The following is a 20,129-nucleotide window of genomic DNA, read 5'->3' as shown; positions in this document are numbered from 1 at the left end:
AATGACGTGCTACACCAGTGGAAAAGCTTTCTAATCTCCGATCTCGGGGATTATTCTACTAATGGGAGGATTTAGCCCCTGTCCATAGTTTCTGATCACTCTCTAAATACACCGTTGCAGCATTTTTGTGCGCCTGTACACTTTCTACCACCATGGATTCCTTGCTCGTGTACTTTTGAATGTACTTTTTCTTTTTTTTTCTCTCTCCAAACAAACTTTTTTGGGATTAACAAGGGAATTCGCATGATGCTAAATGATGCTGATCTTTTTGTCCCTGAAGCGTGTAAACGCAGGTTGGATTAGGTGCCGGCGACTCTCCAAAGCTCTCGCACCGAGTCTACCTGTTAATTCCCCCTGACTGAGACACTTTGAGCCCGTTTTCCCTTCACGATGGAGACCGAGCTGAGACCCAGGCTCTGCTTTCTGGTGAAAGGAGAGCGGGGATACGGCTTTCACCTGCACGGCGAGCGGAATAGAGGTGGACAGTACATCCGCAAAGTGGAGCCCGGATCCTCGGCGGACCTGGCCGGGCTCCGGCCGGGGGACCGGGTGGTGGAGGTGAACGGGGAGAACGTGGAGAGCGCCTCGCATCACCAGGTGAGTGCAGTACTCGAAATGTAAAAGAAAATCAGGGGGGATGGTGGATTTTATCATATGGGGACATATAATTTGTGCTGATTACAAATAATATAATATATTACAAATAATAGCACTGACCAAAACACCTGCAGAAATACTGCAGGAATGACATAGCAGCAGTTAAATGCAGCCTTCTGTAGAAGGATGATTTCCTTATATGAAATTAATGAGTGGCTTGATGTTGATTTGGGTATTTATTTAATTGGTGATTTGCTTTGATTTTTTAAGGATGAAGGTAACATGTAGACTGCACCTTTATTTTAAAAATCTTTTTTATTTTTTGAGGAATGTTTGTTATCCCTACAGAGGCAATTTGTTTTACGGGCAGTCTTTCTCTTACTTTTTGCTTTTATTTTATTAATTTAATTAATCTTTTTGAGGGTAGGCAAATAATAAGCTTTGCTTCAGCCTACCCCTTTTTCGGTCTAGATGTTATTTGTTTATTTGTATACTGGAAACTTTTTTGTTATGTTTTCTTTGAACAATTGAACGTTTTCTTGTTGTCAGTTTTATTCTTGTTTTTTTTTTTTTTTTTTTTTTTTTTTTTTGTGTCACGACCGAAAATAAACTAAACTAAACTAAAACTAACTGTAAGCTTTAAATATCCACTGGGCTTACATCAAATACATCAAAACACAACAATAAAAAACAGTTTTCTGAACATATCAATATGACTCTGTCCTTCACATGATAAGTAAAATAAAAGTAAAATGGATCACTGCAAAAACTCAAAATAAGAATATTTTTCCTATTTCTAGTTAAAATGTTTCATTTTAGTAAAAAAATCTTATTACACTTAAAACAAGATTCAATTTTCACCTGTTTCAAGTAGATTTTCACTTGAAATAAGTAATAAAATTGTCAAATAAGTTATTTTTCTGGTGTTATTTTTCTGGTGATGACTCTAAATGTTGAAATAGCAGTAAAACCACATTCATTGATGAAATGACATAAGGGATGAAAAGGGGGGATGGCAGTTTTACAGGGGGGATGATTTTGACCGTTTTTATTTCAGGGGGATGCCATCCCCCCTCATCCCCCCTCAACTCCAGTACTGCGCGGAACCATAAATCAGCCTTTATAATTGACACATGTAATATAGAGACGATCCAAAAGATGAACAGAAGCTCTCGGAAGTACAAACAGCCAATTCTGTACCGGTCTGACAACTTTTTCTTGCCTGACGGAGGAGGAGGAGGGTGGGCACTAAATGGGTCAATATGATCCTGTGTTCTGAGAATCACTCTGGGTGTCTTTGTCATAACACAAAAGTATATTATGTTCAAGGGCAGGACCGTTTCTTGCATTTTCAGGGCCCTATGCGTGTGTCCTACACTGATACAAATATTGTGCTTGATCTACTTAAAAAAAATAAGTCAACTTTTTGCATGAGATTATTATGTAGATCAAGAAAGACTAGTCTTTGTATAAACTACTTAATTTTTTGTATGTAATTAATACATTTTGCAAGTACAGTCAATTTAATTGTGTTAAGTGTACTTTATTTATCAAAATTAAGTTGACTTTACTTGCAAATGAATTTTGTACATACTAGAAATTAAGTACGCTAGTTTATACAGTCTTTCTTGATCTACATAAAAATCTCATGCAAAAAAGTTAATTTTTTTAAGTAGATCAAGCAAGATATTTTTTACTGTGGTGTTCTACTTAAACAAATAAAGCATGTTTCATCTAAACGTTGATTGGGTCAATCTGCCCAATAGATTAAAATTGTTAAAGGAAAGGTAAATACAACAAGATCATTGCTTGTTGTTTGTGTGTAAATGAAAAGATTGCCTGGGATTACCTAAATACTGCTTGTTAAGGAAAAAATGCACAATGTCTTGTTTTTTGAACAAATGCAGATTAAGTTCAAAACTTGATGTAGCCTATTCATGTAAAGCAACAAAGTTCATTTTTAATTGTTAATATCACAGATTTAAATATGTTATATTTACATATATATATATATATATATATATATATATATATATATATATATATATATATATATATATATATATATATATATATATATATATATATATATATATATATATATATATATAACTTTAATTGTTAAAGTTATTAATTTAACAATTTACTATTAGATATTAAAATAATTATATTTCATGGAAGCAGAAGTGGTGAGCGCTCTTCCTTTTGGATCAAGTGACAGTATTTTGCCTGTGACTTGTTGACTTGGTCAGGTAATGTAGCTGCCGTTGTAAGCAATCCTTTTATAAACCATTTTATAGACATATAGTTAAAACCATATAGTTTATTTGTAGGAGCCCTGTCGACACTATCACTGAAATAGAGATGCGTGAGTTTTGTCAGAGGCTTACAGTTTTAATGGACCAGTCCTCTCATATATTACTCTCATATTACTCTCATATAAGAAGATTGCCCTCTGGGCTAACATTGATAGCCATTTTGCTGCAAATGTATCTTCCGTATTAATTACAAACTCCTTCCAATCATATGGTTTGAGATTCACACTCCGTAACATCTAATAATTACTTTATTTTATAATTAACTTTGGCTGGTGGACTAATATAGCATGTTAGTGCTGCAGCAGGAAAAAATGGGGTAAATGTTAAATTTCTTAATTTATACACTCACAATTTGCAAGAGAAACCTCAGCATCTGTGACTTTATATTTGAAAGCAAAAGCCCCCCCCCCCCAAAAAAAAAAAAAAAGAAAGACGAAGAAAACACTGTAGTTGCGACTTTATAAAATGTAATAAGTGCTATGTCGCTCATAAAAACCAACAAAACTAGCCTACAGAGCCACCATGGACATTATAGCAGGGGATACTAAGACTCAAGGAAGTAGTGATGGAAGAGAAAATAAGAGTGACAGAACGAGATATCAAACTAGAGTATTAATCTTGGACAGTGATAGAAACCTGACTTACCCTCAAGGTCTATAGGGGGACCTTTGAGCTAAAAAGTGCAAAAGTTCCTTTGTGTCTCTTTAAATGTGCATATTTAGCTGGCTACAGATGAAGAAAGGCAATTTTATTTCTCCTCAATATTGTGTACTCCAGCTGACCTTGTGGTTTGGGGGCATCTGCATAGTTTGCCTGAAGCAACAAACGGCTCAGTGCAAGGCAGTTGAGATTGACCAGCATTCCCAAAATTTCACAATACTAATGACATTTTTTTCTTCTACTCCTCACTGCCCCGCCTTTCTCCACAATTTAGGTGGTGAACCGTATCTGTGAGGTGGCCCACCGCACCAGGTTACTGGTGGTGGACAGAGAAACGGATGACTACCTCCGCAGACATGGCCTGGCCTGTACAGAGGAGCTTGCCATTGAAATGGGAACCCTGTCTCCGCGCCCCTCTCCCAGGCCCACACCCTGCGCCTCTCCAATACCCAGAGAGAACTCACCCCTGTCCCTTAAAACCAACCACAGCCAATCATTTGTTTTTCCTGCTGCAGAGTCACCCACTCGCATGAACACATATGGCAAAGTCGAGAGGACCTCAGCGGCATCAAGTTCAGCAACAGACACAGAGGTAGGAATGGGGTATTGAGACTCTCGCTATCTAAAACTGAAAGGGCTTTTCAGTGTTGTTGGAGTCCAAAAGAAAGGGACAGGTAGGACTGAACTCTTAGTTGGTCACACATGGAAGTTGCAGATTGGGTTACTGTCTTAAGAGCGTGCCTACACTCTTAACTGAGCTTTAATCCAGACCAGAGTTATTATCGTTCACGAAAACGAACGAAATAACGAAAACTAAAATTGAAAAAACAATTTCGTTAACTGAACTAAATAAAAACGAAAATTAAAAGACAAAAACAATAACTAACTGAAACTATATTGCGTGTTTAGAAAACTAACTAAAACGAACTGAAATTATAGATATAATTTCCTCCGTTTTCGTCCCTGTCAATATAAGCCTCTTTGTTTGATCAATTTATTCTGCTCTGGCCGTTTATCTCCAACTGGCAGTTACGGCACCTGAACGCCTCACGGCCCGTGACGTCAAAACTAAAACTAAAACTAAAACTAATAAAAACTAAACTAAAACTAAGCATTTTTGAAAATATAAAAACTAATAAAAACTAGCAAACCCACAATAAAAACAAATTAAAACTAACTAAACTAAAATGAAAAATTAAAAACTATTATAACCCTGATCCAGACTTGATTGGATCCACAGCAGTGATTTATAATTTCTTTTTTTTTGGCAGCTTGTCCCAACAGACTATTTTAATCAATATTTTATAGCTTAAAACACTTTGTTTCTCTTTTCCCACATGCTGCTCACTCTGGTGAATATACCTTAACAAAAAGAGTCTCCCAGGAAATCAAAAGTTCATTGTAACTACAACAGATGATGAATATGTGTCCCTTCGTCTAACTCACGGTGCAACAGCACATTTTATTTGCCAGTTCTCTCTCTAGACACTAAATGTATCCTTAAACACCTGTTTCAAGACAGTGTGAGCCTATTGTCACACACTTTAATGAACCTCTGTTGACTGTGAGGGACACGAGTTGTTAAACTACATGTCGTATTTAAAGAGTGCTGTTTCTGTTTGCACGTTAACACTCAGCAGCTCTCTGTCATGGTAGAGTTGTTTGCACAGGAATGAAGACATGAGACAAAACTCCCCTCAAGTGACCGTGCTTCCTGCAAAAACAAAAGAATGGGTATTGTAGTCAAACACTGTGTTTGGAAGGATGAGTGAAGGATGAGTGTGGTCAATAGTTCAAGGTTTAAACCAGGAACTAGCTTAACAGAGCTGAAAGTCAGCTGAAAGTCTGTTTAAGGTGAAGGATTTGGAGAGTGGGATTAAGCTGTGATTCATCACGCTAGGTATCTCAATGTTTGTAATATCTGGGTACCGATGATGGTGGAGCTTAGACTCTAAACCATTACCGCAGCCAGGTCCAATTATCTGGACAATCACAGATTTTGTATGATTTTGCCATTTTAGAGCACCTCAATGGATCTGAAATGAAACGATCACAATGGGATCAACATGGGTACTTCAGCATTAATTAAAAAGAGTTTTGACCATTCCCTCTTCACCTCAGTACAGAAAAAGCAAATAAAAAGTCTATAATTTATTGAGTTGGCACTATCAATATGAATGCCAAGGAGATCTCATTGCAAGTGAAGTAGGGCGTCATTTGGCTGAAAAAAAACAAAGAAAATATATTTTTTTAAACAACAGACGGCAAAAACACCTTAGCCAAATCCCAACATTCTTTAAAAGAAAGAAAGCCCCGGTGAGCTCAAAGAGCATCAAAAGGCCCGGTCTCAGTTCACGTGCCTCCCCTCCTCTGTAGACTTGCTCCCAAACCACACAGTTACATGCAGTTATGTACTACTATGTTCATATACTGTTTAGTCCTTGGAAATGGGGGTACATTGTTTTAAAAGGCCATAAATCCAAATGGTTAATGTCATACTTAGATTAAGGCTGAAAGTCTTGATTCCTCTATCTTCAATCCATTGTGTTGGTGTATAAAAGCAAACTGCTGTCATCGCCCAAATGTGTCTCGACATTAAACGTGTGCCTGTGATGCTTCTAATTTTATTTATTTATTTAATAACCTGGTCTGTGTTACGGTACTCACATGGACACATTTGTTGGTACCCTTACATTAGGAAAGAAAATAAGACAAATGTCACTAATAATAAAGTAATAATAAATTATTCTCTTGAACCACAATTCACTGTCAATGTTCAATCAATTCAAATGTAGTCATACTTTTGTCTTTTTCAAATTATTTCAGTGACCATTGTGTATTTTTCTTTCATTAATTGAAGGGTACCAAGAAATGTGTCCAAGTGTGTAGAAGTGAGACTTTGTTTGAGGGGGCTCTGTGTGTCTGTGGGGTACAAAGGAACTTGGATTTGTTGATTTATATATTGATGCACAGGATTAAACTCAACTAATCACTGACACATTTTCTGACCATGTAATTACAAGATCAGAGATAACCAAATGATGGTTAAAAGTTTATATACAATTCAGAAAAAGTTCCATCAGCTTTTTTGCCCCATTTGTCTGGATAAAAAGCGTGTGTGTCTTTTTCTAAACTTTATGTAAACCTCTGGTTCCAACTGTCTTGGGTTTGATTTGAAGGTCTTTGCTCACAAATGTGTGGAAGCCTATCCAAATTCCTGAAATTCAGTGCCAAGCAGGCAGGACGAACAACAAGTGCCCTGATGCGTCAGCGTGACGTCTTCATGTCAGCAGGGCTGCAGAAATAACTGGGACCCGACTCTCACGGACTGGGCTCAGTGTTTGGAGTCCAAACAAAGTGGACCAAGTTCTGCAAGGCTGGCGTCTTTCTTTTTGTTTAGCTGAAGGCAGAGTAAACAGACAATGTTCCTTTGCTGGTCTTCACAGATGTCTTTTCCAGTTTTAGATAAAAACAAAACAATATGAAATGAAAATGAAAAACTATGAGAAGAGCCGCTCTACTGCAGAGTTACGCCCCTGCCGCTAAATTTAATAACCATTATTCAGTGAAAATTCCCTCTGTTGGTCTTATTTGGTCCACTTCGTCTGAATAGAGTGCATTCTGATTATTATAGTGTTGTTAATTTAGCAGCTCTGATCAGGGAAACCATCCTGACAAATTAATCTCAGATAAGAGCTACATCTATGATTTTCATGCGCGTGAAGATTCACACACAACCCCTCTCTCATCTTTCCACCTCGTCTTGTGACTGACATTCACCTCACTGGTCATGTAAATACAGACGCAACTAAATTGTTGCATGATGTTATTTTGGCAGCAGATACCCCTATCCAGCAGTGTGATGTAACTACAGCGCTGGCAGACTCACGCTCTTCTGATCCCATCTCACGCAGACTCACACACACTTCAGTTTCAGTGACCTCACTGAATGAGACTGATTTTCAGTGTGTTTGTCCTAATAATGCTTTCCTATATTTTCCTGATAAATCCACAGGATGACATCTGCAAAATAGTATAAAAGGTGACTGAAAAAATATTGAAGACACTTATGTTGAGGAGGTGGAAGACAGTAGTCTCTGGATGTTTAGCTATCAAGTACATTTAATTAGAGTCACCAAATCTAGGCATATGTCATGGACTTCAACATGAAATTGAGATTATATAACATGTAGAGACATAATAGTTTCATTTGAATAATAATGATGACATGAAGGAATTATAAACACCTTGCAAACCTTTTTTATTTAACATTTATTTACCCAGGCAAGCAATTTAAGAACAAATTCTTATTTGCAAATGCAGCCTGAAAACCTGACCGATTTTAGCTATTACTTAGCTATTACTTCTTTGCAGATTGTACAAACCCAAAACATTTCATATTTGTTCTCATAAATGTGATTTATGTTGTTAAGATTCATCAATTTTTACACCTTAAACCTGCAACACATTCAAAAAAAGAAGTCATAACAGTAAAGTCTGTATTACTTTTTAATGATGTTCCTTCTCACAACACTTACTGTAGGAGCTATGTTGACCAGAGAAGACCACGTGATTGTTATTTTCCTTACAATCATCCTGCTAATACAGCTTAAGGTGTCCAAAAGCCAGGCTTGTCGAGTCTCACGCACACTCACACACACTTGGAGTTGGATCCGAGTCCGAGTCCTGGACTCAAGCACAAATTTTAAGGATTTATGACTTGACTGGTGATGCAGACCTGGAGTCGGAAACACACATTAACTGCATCCAGACTCATACATCAGAGACAAGACTCAGATCATTATCTTATATTATTTTATGCAATATGCCATCATGATTTGGTATATGCCTGTTCCCTCCTGCCATCTGTTCACGTGCGTCATGTTTAGGAACAAACCAATGGAACTAAAATGGCTAAAAGGCAACACACTAAAGGCCAAATGTTTCCCTGGAACGGTCAACTTTGCTTTGTTGAAAAATTGGAGGTCCTGTTTACTTCTAAGTGGGTAGAAATTGTAAATTAAGGGCTTTTTTTTCCTCAGAAAAAGACCAAAAGAGATTTGCAAATTTCTCCTGTTGTGCATACTATCATTAAACAATTCAAGAATCTGAAGGAATTTCAGTGTGTAAAGGGAAAAGGCACACGCTATGAGCTCTGATTCCTCAGATGGCACTGCACCAAGAACCATAATCCTTTGTCCGTGTGGTTATACCTGATACAACTACATGAACAAGGGAAGGCTTAGGGAAACCTTTTTTGTGCTACAATAAAGAGCTACATTCACAAAGAAAAGGGAAGCTCTAAGTTATTCCTGTCCGGGGGTGTTGACGTCGTGGGCCGGGGGCATCTGGGGTGGATCATCACGCAGCAAAGTCATATATTGTAGTCAGACGAATCAGTGTTCCTATTTGATTATCCTCTGACTGCCATTACGTGTCGAAGTGTTCTTGGGCAGGACACCAAACCTCCTCATTTCCCTCCAATGTGCTCATTGGCGTAGGATTGTAAAATTCATAGTGCTGGTGTATATAGAGTTAAGGTAATAAGACGAGCTTTAGTGTGTTAATGTGAATGGATAGATGAGAAACAAATTGTAAAGGGGTTTGTAAAATCTGGATTCGGTTAAAAAGATGCTATAATAAGTGCAAGATAATTTACATATTTTCCTGGAATGCCTATGTATTTTTTGACAAGAAAATGCAGATAAAAGTTTTTGCACAATTTGCTGACACGTGACTGGGGAAGAACAGGGTACAGCCACTTGTCCTAACCTGTCTTCAGCAGAGACTTTGGAGAATATTGAAATGGAAAATCCAACAAGCCCATTGCATACCTTAACGTGTGCTTGTATGAGGACTGGGTTGAAATAAGAACTGCAATACATGTTTTGTAATTTTTTCAAGAACTAATAGCAGCATTACAAAGTGGTAAAAGCTATACTGCACATTTTGCAGGTTGAAATGCAGAAAAATGGACGAGGCAGCACAGTACACTGCTTGAGTACGCCACGAACCAGTTTACATATCAGCAAGTCTGTCACCAAGATGCTGAGTTACATCATGGCAGCTCACACTCCAGTTGTCAGACGGGGACAGACTCTGCCTGCCGGTGTTATTCGTACACACTCACAAACCCAGATCATTCGCTCGGTTTAGACTGTCGTTGATGAAGCAGAAAGGACAGAGAGATCCGTCACACGGCTATAACCATGGTTATCTGAAGGGCCAGGACTAATGTAAAGATCTGCAGGAGACACGCACGCACGCACGCACGCACGCACGCACGCACGCACGCACGCACGCACGCACGCACGCACGCACGCACGCACGCACGCACGCACGCACGCACGCACGCACGCACGCACGCACGCACGCACGCACACACACACACACACTAAAAGTAGAAGTGAAGACCCAGACAGCTAAGTGAGTCATGAAATGTGTCAACTCTTGTTGGCCCTCAGGACCACGACTACACCCAAAGTCTCCATTATGTGATCGTCTTTTTTCAAAGTGCCAGCTATTCCTGGCAGCCAGACTGCAGCCACACTAACAGCTAAAGGAGTAAAGCTAAGTGGAACAAGCTTCCTGTAGACCTGAGGTCTGCTCCAACTGTCAGCTCCTTTAAATCAGGCCTAAAAACATTACTGTTTACTGAAGCGTACTCCTAAATTAAATACTTACCTGCTGTATTCTACTGCCCTTATTTTTAACAGCTTGTGCTTTTTATTATTTTACTTCTTTTCTTATCATCTTATTCTTAATTTTTTCAATCTTATTTGTTATTTACTGTCCAATTATGTCTTGCTGCTTTTAATGTCAATGTAAAGCACTTTGAATTACCTTGTGTTGAATTGTGCTATATAAATAAATTTGGCTTGCCTAAAGAGTTACTACTTTTAATGTGAAAAACAGCAAATACAAACCTCCACATAAAGACATGATCAAAAATAATAATAAATGCAATGAAATGTTGAACCTCAATGAAAAATGCTTGTTATAGTTTTGAATATAATGATTAGAACAAGCCAGTTCTCTTATTAGGTAATATAATTCTACTACTAAAAAACAGATTGCCCTAAGTGAATTACTTACCTGTTACCTGTTACCTATCCACTTTGTGCCTTGTGGCACATAAGGCCTCAACAGAACTCCTCCACTTCTGACGGTCGGCTGCTGCAGTCCTCACTTCCAGCCATGATTTCCATCCTCCTTCCCTTTTCTCCTTCTCGACGGTACGCCTCCAGGTGGTCTTTGGTCTTCCCTGTCTTCTCTTCCCTTCTGGTGCGCAAGTCATTGCTATGTTGCAGTCGTGGTTGTGGTCCTGCCGCAGTATGTGCCCAATCCTCTTCCATCTTCGCAACTTCACCTCATTGCTGAGTGGTCTCATATCAGCTCTTTCCAGCAGTTGTATATTACCGGTGTGATCCTGCCAACTTATTCGGAGTATTCTTCGTAGGCATCTATTGTGAAATACTGTACATCGACAGCCTTGTTGTCTTCTTTGTTCATTTTCCAGGTCTCACATCCGTATAGTAGTACTGGTACTACTAGTGTCTTGTACAACTTCAGCTTTGTTCTTCTGGTGATGCTGTTAGAGCTCCAGGTCTTCCCAAGTCTGACAAATGCTCCTCTCGCTTTCGACAGTCTATTCTTTAGGTCCTTCATTCCGCCTCCCTCTTTACAAACTGTGGCTCCTAAATAGGTGAACTGGTCTACTTCCTCGATGTCTTGCCCATTGATTTGGATTTTCTCCTGATTTCTTGCGTTGATCTTCATAGTTTTTGTTTTTTGTGTATTGATCCCGAGTCCTACTCGCTTGGCCTCTTCGTTCATCTGTGTTGTTTTACTCTGCATATGTCGTTTTGTGGAGGAGAGCAATGCTTCGTTGTCCGCAAAGTCCAGGTCGTCGGGTTTTGATGTCAGCTTCCAGCGAATCCCATTTTCTCCTTTTTTAACTGTCCGACGCATTATCCAATCCATTACTATTAAGAACAAGAAGCCGGACATGTTGCATCCCTGTTTCACGCCGGTTTTAAGATTGAACCACTCGCATATTTCTCCTTGGTCTTCCACTGCACACTGGAAGTCTTCATAGAACGATTGGACCATTCTCACAATCTTCTGAATTACTGGCCATACTTAACCCAACCAATCCAACACAACAGCTTCCTAATAGCACCTGTCTTTCTGAAACTGAAAGCTCTGCTTTTAGCTTTCAGTTCGCTTACTTTTTTTTTCTCTCCCTCTCTCTCAATTCACCTACTCTGACTTTTCACTGTTAGTGGTTGGCTGCGTGAGGCTGGGTACAATTTTGCAATGTTGTACCCTTATTGCCAGTGTTTTGTCAGTTTTATAGTGTTTATACTGCATACTTCCTAAACATGATTTTGGACTTCCCAAGGCACCTGTATTCTTTGTTCATGTATGACTGCTGATTGTTCAGATCAATTAGTAAGTATCACTGCACTCCAGTGGTATACATTGGCAGGTTTTGCTTTGTTCTGGTCTGTTTTGCAACAGGTTTTACTTGAAAGGAGTAGATAAAAGCACACTCGTTAACCGAGTGTCATTCAGGTGGGTACTCCACCTCCTGCACCTTTCTCATCTTTGCTACTGTCTCTTCTCCAACTCTACCTGCAGGTTGAGTCTTCACCCGAGCCGGCAGTTGAGCTCCTGCCTCGTCTGTGCTTCTTGGTAAAGGGGGAGTGCGGCTACGGCTTCAACCTGCACAGCGATAAGAAAAGGCGTGGACAGTTTGTGCGAGCCGTGGACCCCGACTCAGCTGCTGAAAGAGCAGGTGTTCAGCCTGGAGACAGACTTGTCGAGGTGCGACTGAAAAGTTTTTATTTGAACAATTACGGTCATTGAGGTGTTTGAGGTGTTACTGGAATAGAGGTGTTGGAAAGAAGAAGGACAGATGAGAGAGGACGAGTGAGTTTGGAGCAAAAGGCTATTATCTGTTACCTGTGTTTGTGTCACAGTTTTACAGATCCACTCGCTTGTTTCTATTTCCATCTGAATGAAGTGTTCAGTTAATAAAGTGTAGAGGAAGAATGTGGAGGCAGGAAGAGAATTCATGCAAATGTCTTCCCTCCCAAGCTCTTATCTGGTTTTCATCTTTTCAGTAAAATGCGCTGCGCCTCATCCTGCTCCTCATGTTTTGCTGTGGCTATTTTTTTCCTTTGCCTTCAATGTCCTACGCTGCTTTTTCTGATGTTTCATTTCTATCCATTTCAGATAAATGGAGTGACTACAGAGGGCTTGAAGCATTCAGAGGTGGTGGCGCTCATCAGAGCCGGAGGGGAGGAAGTCCGCCTCCTAGTGGTCGACCAGGCGACGGATGAACTCTTCCAGAGACTGGGAATCACACCGACGAGCAGCCATACCAAAGGTCAAAAAGTACACTTGCTTACGTAAAACTCTCTGTGCTCAAAAGGAAACGTTTAACTTCGTTTCTGCCTGCTTTCTCACAGAGGTCTACGTGGATGACCAACCTACAGAAAGCACGCCGCCAACACCTTCTCCAACAATTGAACTCCCTGCTGCAGATGCGCCGATCATAAACGTCACTCTGACAGACTCTCCGGAAACACAATTGTCTCCAAAATCCCGAGCCAATGGGAGCTCAGCGTCCCAGTCCTCCAGAAGTTCCACCACCCAGTCGGAGATCAGCAGCTCAGACATGAGCTTTCAGGTGAGAGAAGATTGATGTGAGGGCCAGGGAAGCCGGTCCAATAATTAGAAACAAAAATCATGTCTGTCTGCATGTATTGCAGGTTCCTGATGAGGATGACAGACGTACCTCGGACCCTTTCATGGAAACCGGCCTTCGCCTGAGCCCCACAGCTGCAGAGGCTAGACTAAGGGCCCTGGGCACCCGCAATAAGAAGAGAGCGCCCCCAATGGACTGGAGCAAGAAACAAGAGCTCTTCAGCAACTTGTGACTGATGAGATGGAAGTGAAAGGATAAGAAGCAGGAGAGCATTATTGAAAGAAGAATGTTTTTATTAAATGGTTCTTTTCTCTTTTTGTTTTAAGTACCAATTCTCTGTCTTGCACATACTGTATATGGACTATAAAACTATAAAAAGGAAAGAAGGAGGGAAAACAGGACAATGGCAGCGCTTTCGATAGGTGCTTTGTATAAAAGCCTCTAGTGGTAACAAAGTGGTATTACAAGACCTGCCAGATCATCTCCACTTGCAAGCACAGCATTTTGCTGTACCCCCTTTGCTATTTTATGCATATAAATTCATATTTATATTTATGTATACTTCCACGGGTGATAGAGAATGAAAAAGGACAGATCCCACGGGACTTCTAGATCCAGACTGAAACTGGTGATGGCTAACCAACAGGACATTGGGGTGGTCGGCAAACTCCAAAAAAGAGCAGTGGTGATTGATTTGCTTGGGATTGCCACATCAGGACAAAGGAACACGAGAAACTGGACGAGTACCGAAGGTTGAATTAAGAGCTAGAGAAGATCTGGAAGGTGAAGACAGTAGTGGTGCCAGTAGAAGTTGGAGCACTTGGAGCACTGGGAGAGTGGCTCCTGCAGATCCCAAGAACAACATCAGAGATCTCGGTCCAGATCAGCGCAATCCTAGGAAAAGCAAAGATCCTGCTCCTAGACATCTGCTAGAGGACCCATATATGTACAGTTTGACTTCTGTATATTTATAAGTATAAATCTTACATATAGCAGCTTTAATTCAGAGTATGAACATCCTGCAGGACAGTTGTCTGTTCCAGTATTATCAACAACTGCTTAAATTATGGGGGGGGGGGACCCCAAAAAAGATGGACAAGTCTCAGGTATGACCAAATACAGATGCAGAACTGAAGTTGCATCCAACATTCTGAGCTTGCCATCCTCCTTCTGGACCTGTATGACGTTAGCTTCCTTTTTCTGTTACATGTGGTCAGTTTGGCTACATTGGTAGATTTTTACTGTTGGAAGGTGATGAAGGGTCACAGCATGTGCATTGTTTCTATATGGTTAAAGGGTCACAGCTGCAGGTATAGTCTTTTTTTTTTTTCCATCTCCATTCCTGCATATCCCAGCTTCATATTTTGGTTATTTTCAAGTTAACGCATCTGTATGATTTCCTGTGCACCTCTAGGTCCATGACATTATCCGGATCTGCTTGATTTGAGCTCCATCTGCAGAAGATACACGTTTCTGTTGTTAACTCTGGGAAATATATCGCTACCAAACGATTTCATGTGACTATATTTGCAACAGGTCCCTTTGAGTCTTTCAGTAGTTATATATGTATATTTTCTTTCTTAAATTAGATCATATCAGTTGTAAATGTACATGCATAGCAATAGATGAAGATCATTTAAAACAATTAATCACCTCAGTGCTTCTCTTAAATTGTCCAGAATGATTTCCATGTGTACGTGTGTACTGGAAAGGAAAGGTGGACTCACTTTGGAAAAATGCTCAACATTGTGCTTGGTTTGAACCTCGACCGTTGTAAAATAAACTTTCAGAATATGTTTAAAAATTCAGCAACAGTGTTAGTTTTTGTTTTACCACATCACCACACGATGAGCTAATTCCAAATAACAAAGATCGGGCACACGGCCACTTCAAAATACTTCTGGATCCACATACTCTTGTTTGCTGCATTGCCAACTATCAACATGCTGGGCTGCAGTGTACTGCTGGACGAAATGTGAACTTGTTGCTGCGTGGGCTATGAACTTCATCAGAGCATGCAGTCAACTTTAGTCACCAAAGGTTTCATATAAAAGTCTGCCCCGGCTTCTAGACAACAGTGAATTCACTGGGATGTGAACAAAGGGCTAAATAAGGACGCTCCTGTAAAATGAGAAGCCTGAGAATATTTGTTTTGGTTTTTTTTTAAACAGCTTAAAATGTCATCTCTCAAAACTTGCAGCACTTAAAAATCTTCATATCAAATTCATATCTGAATTGCTCTGATGTTGTCATGAAACCTTTTTTTTTTTTTTTGGCCTTTTGTGACCAAAAGACCTCAGTGCAGGGACTTTCCTGGACACTTACCGCCCCAAGCTTCAGGGCAAACAAGCTTGAAGGCTGGATATCCAGCTCGAAACAAAAGCCTGTGTAGCAGCAAGGTACCTCAGACAAATGAGATCAGAGGTTTGAGTTGGTAATGTGAAAATGAGTCCGAAAGTTCTAGGTTGCCAAAAATATTACCTTAAATTTCACACCAAAGGGACATGTCAGGCACAAAGTGATTCAGAGAAATATGAAGCCACAACATTTATTATGTGCAAACATTTTTGTATAATGATACAATTATTCAGGAAGGAAGCAGTCAAATAAAATTTACATAAAATTCAAAAATGGTTTACACTCTTAAACCACGACTAGGGGGCATTTTGCCCATTTGTGTATTAGAAACATCTCATAAAACTGTAACCAGTGTTGAGAACTATTTGTCTATTCTTACCTTTTTTTTTCACTTCTTGAACTATGATGCCACGATTCATTTCAAAATAAGTATCTGTCAGAAAAACGAAATCTTAGTTTCAACAATTGACATATTTTTTTACTTAAAATGGTTAAATTACAAAAATGTAGGACAATTGCTTTTGAAATAAAGTACAGCACTAACTATTGCCTTAGACATATTGTAGTTGGAATAGAAAATTAAAAAAAAATATGGTCAATTATGACCATTATGACACCCCCCCCCCCACATCCACTCCATTTGACAGGGAGTCAATTGCATCTTGCACCAAATATCTCTGCACTGATTCTATAGATGGTCATAGATATGAACTTCTGTAATCTTAAGACAGTGAAGCATTAAGTGTTGACATTTTTAGCTTTTAGCATATTTTACTTTGTTGTGATAAAAAGCATCTGTTGGAAGTTTTGTGTTGAGAGGTAGACAGTAGCAGACTTTCTGCGAGAGCGGTCTGAGCATATTTCAGGTTACGTCACATTTCATTTCAGAGAAACTGGTGAAGCAGGCTGCTCCGTTTTAGAGAGCAAGAAAACATTCAAAAAAAGTTATATTTTAAGGGGTCAAAGATAAGTTCCTTTTGAGTGTGTGCAGATATTTACAACATCCCACCTTGCACAAAGAAAATACATCACTTTAAGTTTACCCTATAGGCTTTGCAAATCTTTTCCAGTGTAGGTTATGCTCCAATCTCCTCTTTTGGAAGAAAGACCGGAAAGTATAACAACCATTCTTCAGCATGCATAACTTGATTTATTTAGAAAATCCACAACCCACCTGGATTTCATTAAGGTTTACACACATAAACTATAACGCATATAATAGACTTAAAAGCATTTTATTTCATTTCCGCCTTCAAAATAAAGGGAACAACTGCTGAAAGTAGGGTACCAAAGTGTTTTAGTCAGTAATATTGTGAATATTGTAAATTAGCCCAGTCTATTTCCAAGTTGAAATCTATTGGAACAATAAGCTCTTAATTACAAAAACAGAATTCAGAAAAAAAGCTCTCATCTTCAGAGATTTCCCACGTCTACTTTCATTCAAACTACTGGCATTAAAACACTGCCACTGAAACAGATTACTACAGTATCATCCAAAGAACATATATACTGGCCTTTTAAATACAAAAACTGTTCATGGATCTACAAACATAATTAAAAAAGGAAAATAAATGAATAACCTACAAATATATTTTCTGAAATATTCTTGTACAAGCTCTTTGTTAAAAGAGTGGAAAAAGAGAAGAACTCAGATTGTCTCCTTTTTGAAATGACTAATGATTCGTTTGATTATCTTAGTGGTCACAGTCTTGGTCAAATCCAATACCAACATATTTCTGTGTCCAAATGTCGACATGCTCCAAAACATTGGCATATTTCATGTGAAAAAAAAATAGAATTCCCAGTGTATTTCTGGCAAAGCTCAACTTTGACTAAATTGTTACAGCCCTGCTGTCCCTGCAGGATCACATCAGCATGATGCAGTTATTTATTACTGAAACAGCAGCTTCCTTCTACTTACTGTGCATCTTCAAATTTTAGTGGCTATTGCTCTTTGGCAGTGTACTAGCTCTTTTTTTAAAGTCACCCTATGTAGCAACACCACTTCTGACCAGATGGGGGAAGCATGTAACAAGAGCTGTCGTGTGTCCACCCCTGGTAGAAGTCAAAGGAACTGCATCTGGTTTTCTTGTCTGACAGTCATCTACAAGAATATTGCAGATCAACTCGACAGACCACAGGGGGAAGACAGTGGTCCGTTGAGAAGACAAAAGTGAGTCGATGTCTGCTGACCTCTGTGTTAAATTGTCCAGCTGTGCAGCAGAGTTAAGGCTGAAATATGCTTCTGCGTCACACCAACGCAGAGCACACGCCGCAGCCGTGACGCCGTGCTGAACCCTTCGGACTTCTCAGTCACTCCATTTGGTCGCGGTGCAGTACCCCCCGCGGCCACTAGTTAGCGATCTTTTTCTGAATGGTTTATCCGACTTTTTCCGGTCACAGTAAATAAAAGAAATAAGGACAACTATTGTGCAAAAAACAAAAACAAAAAAAAATCACACATAAACGAAGAAAAGAGCCCAGGAAGTTCACTACTGCTTCAAACCGGAAACCGGAAATGCTTCGCTTTCAAACGAACCAATCACAGCCCTCTCTGTCTGCGTGTGGTCTGCGTCGCCTCGACGCGTAGTTACAATTTTCGGGAGGTGCACGTCATTGACGGCGCAGGTGACGGCGTGTCCTCTGCGTCAATCCAAACCACACGCCGTAGGCACGGCGCCATTTTGACGCAGAAGCATAATTCAGCCTTTACATTCACCAGCTGCTTTATTATGCACACCTGGACTACCTGATAAACTGTCTGGTGAGTCTAAACATATTAACAGCCCAGTTAAAAAAACTGTTTAGGCTCCATGACTAGATTTTACATCCATGACATGAATTGTACCTCATCAGGTAAAATGATATAAAGCCACAAATGTATGCATAACTAGGTCTATGGTGTTTGATGGACAGGTTACATCTGATGTCAAACATTTACCTGACACTTTAGCTACTAAACACCTTCACTAAGCTGGGAAAAAGGTCTAATAGAATATAATCACTTATTTTAAAGATATGTGGGTTTTTGCACTATTAACTATACTAAGAGGCCAGCAAAGAAAAGTTTGGGGCAAAGCTTATGCAAGCAGCCGGAAAGAAGCAGCCATCTTCACACCCGGTTGAAGGTTCCAAGCCAGGGCTAACCAGAGGACACATCTGGACTGCTCTGGTCCATCGAGTTCGACCTCTTGCAGCAGCTGGGTCCTCTGGTCGAGCGACTTTCACCTCAGATTGTTTCAGCACCAAGTTGACTAACCCAAACCACTGGCTAAAGGGTAGCATGGGTATCACGTTAACCATTTTGGGGGTGGTAAATGTTGCGCCTCTCAATATAGACACATTACATATCTGAAGGAACTCATTGTTTGGTGTAAGCTAAGCTGGCCAAGGTAAATTTAAGATGAAAGAGATGAAAAAGAGGCTTCAAATAGGACTCTCCAAAAAAAAAAAAGCCTATGGGAGTGTCCATTAATTTTGAAGCAGTCTGTTTAAAACAATGAAGTGCAACTCTAGTGTGACAAAGTGGTAACACAAGATGCGTCAGACCGTCCCTACTCATTAGTGCAGTATCGTCAAAGACTGTAAATACAGTGGACAAAGCATTAAGTGACTCATTGGTTTCAGAAGAGCAGTTCTGATGCCTCTTTTCTTTGTACGGCCCACAACAACATGGGCTGGGAAGCCGACCAGAACACGCCCACCATGTCAGTCAAAGTTAGTGGCTATCAGCTCCTTCAGCCGATCACCGCCATATAGCTGCAGAGATATCGGCAGACGTTTGCAGATGTTTCAATGGCGAAATCAACAATTCTGGTTGTGTTTAGAGACAATACAGGGTTAGTATAAAGTAATTGCTTCAGTAAGCTCAGTAGCGTGAAAATCATGGATGAGAAAGTGATCATGGCTGGCCATCAGCTGAGCCAACTGTCAATCACATTAGAAATAAATATATTGCATTATGCAAGTTCTCCCTATATGGAAGAAGGTTGTCATAGATATGAAATCAAATGATTAAGACAACAATGGTTTTTGTTTGTTTTTTTTTAAACCAGGCTGTACATATGTTTATTTCTGCTCTAAAGTTGGATATTCTAACATTGGAGGCATCTGAGTTTTACTTGCTTTTGGAGCCAACCGAGGCACTGCCAAAAATGTTACTTCTGCACGAGCCTGTTGGCGCTTGGCTATAGTCAGTTGCTCTTTTGCCAACAGAACAGATCTATATTCTCCCATGTGGTCAGAAGTAACCCTGCAACATAGCGTTGCTTTAAGTGTACTGTGCTCTCTTCTTGTGAGGTGGTGTGTTGGTGCGTAAAGGGTATTCATTTTACTCTGGAATATACTTCATACATACACACCCACTCAGTGGAAAAGAAAACAAAAAAAACAAAGAAAAACAAAGCATGCACACATTAGCTGGGGCAGGCTACATCCCTTATAGACGGACAAATCTTATTTGCGCTCATTACGTCATACAA

At 39.8% G+C, this 20,129-nt stretch overlaps 1 protein-coding gene across 2 annotated transcripts; it reads left to right on the top strand.

The window, feature by feature from the left end:
• On the top strand, positions 1 to 15,098 carry LOC133443187 (Na(+)/H(+) exchange regulatory cofactor NHE-RF2). Of its 2 annotated transcripts, XR_009782674.1 has the most exons (7): positions 1 to 597; positions 3,850 to 4,167; positions 12,219 to 12,404; positions 12,816 to 12,969; positions 13,052 to 13,272; positions 13,355 to 14,600; positions 14,705 to 15,098. XR_009782674.1 is itself a non-coding variant. In XM_061720664.1 (6 exons), the coding sequence occupies exons 1-6, from the start codon at positions 391 to 393 to the stop codon at positions 13,520 to 13,522; spliced, it is 1,254 nt and encodes a 417-aa protein (XP_061576648.1). In that variant the 5' UTR covers positions 1 to 390; the 3' UTR covers positions 13,523 to 15,098. The 2 variants fall into 2 exon arrangements, 1 of the variants encoding a protein (XP_061576648.1); XM_061720664.1 differs by having other exon boundaries at positions 13,355 to 15,098.
• Positions 15,099 to 20,129: the final 5,031 nt, after the last annotated feature.

The sequence above is a fragment of the Cololabis saira genome, chromosome 1 (genome assembly GCF_033807715.1).
Source record: "Cololabis saira isolate AMF1-May2022 chromosome 1, fColSai1.1, whole genome shotgun sequence".
Lineage (NCBI taxonomy): Eukaryota > Metazoa > Chordata > Actinopteri > Beloniformes > Belonidae > Cololabis > Cololabis saira.
This window is presented reverse-complemented; position numbering and strand designations above follow the sequence as displayed.